The sequence below is a fragment of the Euprymna scolopes genome, chromosome 42 (assembly GCF_053919585.1).
Source record: "Euprymna scolopes isolate OS-2025 chromosome 42, ASM5391958v1, whole genome shotgun sequence".
NCBI classification, from domain to species: Eukaryota; Metazoa; Mollusca; class Cephalopoda; order Sepiida; family Sepiolidae; genus Euprymna; species Euprymna scolopes.
The window spans coordinates 39,473,937-39,480,426 of NC_136523.1; the positions used below are offsets into that span (position 1 = coordinate 39,473,937).

The 6,490-nt window shown below is 36.9% G+C and overlaps 1 protein-coding gene across 1 annotated transcript in view; it reads left to right on the top strand.

The window, feature by feature from the left end:
- Nucleotides 1-5,850, top strand: part of LOC145267031 (uncharacterized) — a 440,938-nt gene extending 435,088 nt beyond the window's left edge. Inside the window, exon 6 of the mRNA XM_080122968.1 lies at nt 3,618-5,850. Coding sequence (XP_079979094.1) covers nt 3,618-5,226 — 1,609 coding nt within the window. The 3' untranslated portion in view covers nt 5,227-5,850. The remainder of the gene's footprint in view (nt 1-3,617) is intronic.
- Nucleotides 5,851-6,490: the final 640 nt, after the last annotated feature.

Genomic DNA, 6,490 nt, shown 5'->3' on the forward strand with positions numbered 1-6,490 from the left:
TAATTTCACTGTTACATTAAAATACACTCAGCTCTTTAGACTATTGTTCTAATCTCCTTTAAAAGTGATCCCCGACTCTAAAATGTTATTTTTATTTATTTATTTTATTTTATTTTTTTCTCCAAATTTTCTCTTTTCATATTGTTCATAAAAGCCGTTTAAACATATTAGGCACAAAAAAAGTAGATCTTATTTATTTTATTTTTTTTTTTTTAATGTGTTTTTATGTGTTAAACGGCTGGGGCACGTCAGCGTCGTAAAAATTGACCTTTTTTTGTTTGTTTGTTTTGTTTTTTGAAGTATTAATAGAAATATCAGTAAAATATTTTTAAATATTGAAAATAAATTTGAAATAAATTGTTGTGACATTGCATTCTATTATTGTGGATATAAGAGTTATGTTTCTTTATGACGAAACTACCTGATGTTTTCCATAAAATAAGATCAAGTAGTTTTGTAATAAAGGGATGTAATTTTTGTGTCCACAAAATCAGAAATTCAAAACATAACATATAATCGCACTCGGTTGGCCAAATATAAATGCCTCAAGGAATGTAAATATAATTATCAACATATTGTTGCACATGTAAAAAAAAAAAAAATTGTTTTGAATAAAATGGCTAAAAGTGCCTTAAAATCACACATTGCTGGCACTAAACATAAAACATAACAAATTATAATAATAATTATAAGAAACCTCTGCCACCAATAGCAATGGCCAGTGACTCCCTATCTGAGAGTACATCTTTCAAACTGCTTGGCCTAACATTCACAGGAAACATGAGTTGGAACAATTACATTGAAAACATTGCCAGGGCCGCTGCGAAGAAGGTAGGTTCTCTCTACCGTGCTAGAAAACTACTGACACCTGAAAGTATCCTGTACCTCTATAAGGCCACCATTCGCCCAGGTATGGAGTATTGCTGTCACATTTGGGCTGGTGCATCTGCTGCTAATCTCTTGCTCCTAGACAAGGTCCAAAGATAGTCGCCAATCTGATAGGCCCTGAACTGGCATCTAAACTTCAGTCTCTGACCCATCGACGAAACGTTGCATCCCTCTGCCTGTTCTACAAGTATTTTAATGGTGAATGCTCTGACGAATTGCAGACACTTGTGCCCCCACGACGTAAATACCCCCGACAAACCCGACAAGCAGATAAATCCCACCCCTTCACAGTAGAGCTCCCTAGATGTAAGAGAGCCTTTTACTCCAGTAGTTTCTTCCCCAGAACCGCTAGACTCTGGAATTCCATTCCAGGTCCCTGCTTCTCCAACTGTACTGACATGCAGAAGTTCAAGTGTAACGTGAACCGACATCTTGTTACCCGAATCCCTATATAGTGCCCCAGTAATTGCTGCCCCTGATAGTAGCCCCCCCTACACCAAAGGGGAAATGTGCCTTGTTTGGGGTGAAAATGTAAAAAAACAAAACAAAAAAAAACGAACGAAAACTGTAAATAGTTAACCAGTTTTGTTGCGGACACGTAAACAACTGTGCAACTTTTTAAAAGTACTTTGTGAAATACAGAAATCAAAATTACTTTTCCTGTTGTCAATTATTAAGTTTTTTGGGATATTACATCATCAAGGGGAACTGTCTGTGTGTTAGTGTGTATGTTTGTATGTCCGCTAAAAACTTTTTATCTGCATCGTACATGTATTACTTGGCATCGTTAGAGTGGTCTCTCGGACAAAAAACAGTATCTAGAGATTGTAAAAAATTGTCCGATATTTCGTGTAGAAATATTGTTTTGATTGGAGAGGGAGTCAGATAGAAACTAGCCTTTCGACGTGATTTGCAAATCGTACATGCGCTAATCGTTAATACCTTCTTTCGTTTGAAATAACTAAATTTGCCCTGTTATAGCATCTGCATAATCGTGGCCACATCGGTGAAAGTGTTTGGTTACGCCCAGCAGCCGTCTTTTTTTTTTTTTTTTGCTGTCAAAACTTTGCTTTCGGTTTCAGTTCTGGTTGATGGCACCCTCGGGTCCTTGTTTCTTTTTTTTTTTTTTAATAGACTCGGCCTCGGCAACGATCCCCCACCCCGTTGTCACAATTTTTTTTTTTTTTTTTTTTTTTTTTTAAAGATGCACATCGAAAATGTGTACGAACCCTGGACGAACTAAAAATTAAACCTTGTTAAGTAACAAACTAATTAAACTTGTTAATTAACGTACACAAACACAAAAATAAACTGCAACAATGGAAACAATGCTAAATCTACAAAAATTAAATTAACTTGTGTTCAGATCGCAATAATTATGTGAGGAAATACTTTTCCCTTTTTTTCGCCAAAGAAATTATTTCGTTATTGTAGACTGTTTCGGCAATTTCAGGAACTAACGGTTCTCATGGAGATCAGGTATAGTATTCGTGTATTAATTTTTTTTATTTTCTGAATGCTAATTTATTTATTTATTTATTTTCAGTTTTGAAAGAATACGATTCTTATTTAGTGTATTTTTTCTTTTTTATTTTGTAAAATGTCTTGGCAATTTCTGGGACTATGCTTTTGTGGGGGCGAGTTTTTTTTTTTTTTTAATTTTATTTTTTACTTGATTCTTTTAACATCCTGAATTATCTTGCAAAAACAGAAAATGCTTACTTTTGTTTAGTTGATGCTAATTATCTCCCTTGCATAATCGTCTCGAACCACGACCTTTGTAATATGTCATTATTATAAAGGGTCGTGCCACGGCCACCGAGATATAGGCATGGTCGTACTTCAACTCTATAAGCGCCTTAAAATATAGTCTCGCCCTTGTTCTTCGGCATTAATTTTTTTTTTATTTTTTTTTTTTAGAATTGAATAAATCAGAACCGGTTAAAAAAAAAAAATGTTTGTCTGCCGTATAAAAGGGAGATAATTTCATATAAGCGACGTTTACAAGAGTTATTTCCCTTCCACCATTTTTCTTGCGATTGATATTTTCTAGACGTTTCCTTATTGTTTGTTTTCTCCCTCTTTCTTTTTACTCTTTTCTTTCTTTTTCTCTTTTTCTCTCTATTATTCTTTTTCTATTTTTCCCTTTTTGTGCTTTCTTTTTACTTTTTCTTTTTTTGTCTTTTCCATTTTTTCTTTCGCCTCCCTTTCCTTTTTCTCTCCCCCTTTCCTTTATCTTTTTTCCTCCCTTTCCTTTTTCCTTCCTTCCTTTTTCTTTCCTTCCTTTTTCTTTCCTTTCCTTTTTTCCTTTATTCATCCCTCTCCCTTTTCCCTCTTTTTTCTTTTTTCCTCCCTTTTTTTTTCTTCTTTCTCCTCCCTTTTCTTTCTCCTCCCTTTTCTTTCTCCTCCCTTTCCTTTTTCTTTTTTACTCTTTTCTTTTCCTTTGTTCTTCTATTTCTCTCTGTTTTCATTTTTTTCTCTTTCTTACTCCTTTTCTTTTGTCTTGCCTTTTCCCTTTTTCTTTTCCTTTCAAAAACGTACATCATACAGATCTTTACAAAAATAAAAAAAACTATCTGATCAATTTTAGTGATTTTTGGAGTATGATATTTTCGTTTCTTCACAGTTAAATACATCATATAGATTTTTCTTTATATTTATTTTTAATATAGGAGAAATTTAGAACAAGAACTAACAAATTTAATTTACCAATTTTTTTTTCTTTTCAGAATAAACAGTGAAAAACCAGAGTATGAAGCGGCACCAACTCCTCCCCAAGAGCCAAATGCTGAAGAGGAGCCCCACCAGGAAGTGGAACAATCCCCAGCAGAAGAGCCACCTTCAAAACCCGACAGACTAAAATCAGAAGAGATCACCCCGGAGAGACTCTTATTCGCATCATCGGAAAATAACAAGTCACGGCTCCGGCATAAAAAAATAAATTTCCTGAACCTTATCCGCGGTGAGACAGGAGCCACGTCATCGTCGACTTCTCCCTCCTCACCTGCAGCAACAATAACATCATCATCATCGTCAGCAACAGCGGATGTGGCTTCTGACACTTCTGCAACGTTATCCGCGTCAGAAATTGTTGAATCCCGAGAAGGATATGACCCGGATGATGATGGACCGACACCCACGAAACAAGCTACGTTAGCAGTTGATGTGAAGTGTAAAAAGGTGAAAGGTCGCATATCGGCTAAGGTTAACGGAGACAGGGAGCAGGATTTGACATTCACACCCGTGAGAGACAACACGGATTGTCACGAGCGGAACTGTAGTTTTGAACGGGGTAGCAACAGCAGGGTCGGCCTGCCATCTGTGGGTGATCGCATTGCAGAACCGAGGGCAGGGAAGAAACAGAAAAGCACTACGCTCTCTGCAGTTTCCAGTAAATTATCACCAGCTTCCAAATGGAAAAATCCTCGGAACAGTCGTGGTCTCGGAAATCACAGTAAATCCAATCCTCTCAAAGTAAAACTGAAGTCTAGATCCGCGACGACTCCAGATTCCATAGCGTCTTATGAAGAGACCGGTAACAGAATACAAAACATTTTTGTTTATCATTCGGATAGGTTGCCAGAAATTGGGAAGAAACCATTTTCGCAGCCTGGGGAACTGTTTTTGAACCTTTACACCACCAAAAACGCAAAATGTGTGAAGTGCACGACATGTGCGAAGGTCTTTTCGGTGGACGGGTTCCTACTGCACCAACATTTAAACCCAAACACAAACAGCAAACTGGTGGTCGTCTCGACAGCACAAAACCTACGGCTTCGAGACGAGAGTAATAAAAGTCACCAGTTAGCATGGAAAAACTTTATGGTCAAGCACGAGCTGTTTACAAGGGAAGGGCTCAAAGACGCTCGACTGTCACCTTTGTTAACAACCGCAGGGGTAGGGATAAAAGGACCCACTAGCAGTATGACTAAATCTACTGCAGCCCCAATCGTGGCAGCTACGTCGGACATGGCTGCTGCGGAATGCAACGGGGCCGGCCAGAGGAGCAATTCTACCTATCGCGTCAGTTCAAGGAAGCGGAAGCTGAAACAGTTTTATCCGATCGAGAATTATGATTTTAAGAACATGCCTGGCTCTACCGCACAGATGTTTGGACAGTGCGGGAGCAAGACACGGAGGACGGACGGTCAGTCTGTTAACTGTAAAACTTCTAAAAAGACTTCAATGCATTCAGGGTCGAGATCGTTTACATCGTATGGATTGAACGCTCCGGGCAGCTCTGCAGGGGGTGGCAGTTTATCGGAGAACGTTGTCACGTTAACGAATGAACCCGAGCTGCTTCATTTTACGGCTCTTGAGAATGATGAGTACATGTGAAAGGACAAATGATGAAGATGATAGTAATACCCCCCCCACTCCCCATTCCTGCCTCCTTTATTATAGATGCTGAGGTTGGACAAACAATTTAAAAAAAAAAAATTTTTTTTCTTTTTTTTTTCTTCTTTTTTTTAAGGTATGTTGGAGGGGTATGGTGTTTGGTTGCTTTCAATTCATAATCAGTCCCTCCCCCTCTTCCCCCCTGCAGGAAACAAAAAAATTTAAAAAAAAACAAATGAAAAATTATCCGACCAGCACCGCCTCACCCAGATTCCAGGATTAATAAATAAAAATTAAAAAAAAAAAATAAAATAAAAATTGTGTTACTTTTAGTAGACTGCCATCTTGCTTTCATGCTAAGGTTGTTTGGTGCTGTGTGACCCACATAGGTGTCGATGTACCAAGATGCTCTATTCATCTGCATGTAATTATCCACGCTGAGGTCGTAAGTTGTGTATAAATAAAAAAATTTTTTTAAATAAGGAAACCAAGACTAACCCAATTGAGCAATTTCTGCAGGTAAATCCCGCAGGTTGTCGATTTGTAGATTTAAAATGGAGAACTTTCAAAAGTGCTCGATACAAAATAGAGCTTTATAAAAATAAACACAAAATGTTGAATGTATGCATTGCGTTTCTTCAGTCGACTGACATCATTTTTATTTTAATGTTTTATTTTATATATATATATATATATATATATATATATATATATATATATATATAATAGAACAACAAGAGTATGAAATGAAGTCACAAAACTATATATTAGTAGATATAGAATGGATCATTTATTGAATAATGAAATACAGGCACAATTTGGGGGATAGAAGGGACTATTTATGCCAGGTCATTTGAAGCCTAATGCTTCTCATCAGAAGAGTAGAGAAGATGCTAGGTAGCATGGAGGAGATGCGGCTTCTAGCGTAGGGTTCATTAGGGACGAAAAAGATTAAAGGAGAAGCTTCTTATATATAGTATGATATATAAATTGTATATGGTCTTTACATAGTGTTGAGTTTAAGGGGTATATGTTTTAGGGTTAAATTGGGGGTATATTGTGGCTGCATGGTAATTTATTTTAACGGTTTGTGGGGTGTCTATTATATATGGAGTGGTATTTTTGACAGGTGCAACCTAAACGGCAAATACCGGCTATAAAATCGACTATAATGGGGGGGGGTTAAATGCAAGGTTGTAATATTGATTAGGAAATATGCAGCAATATTTTTAAGTTTATTAGGATGCATGGAGTGTGATTATAA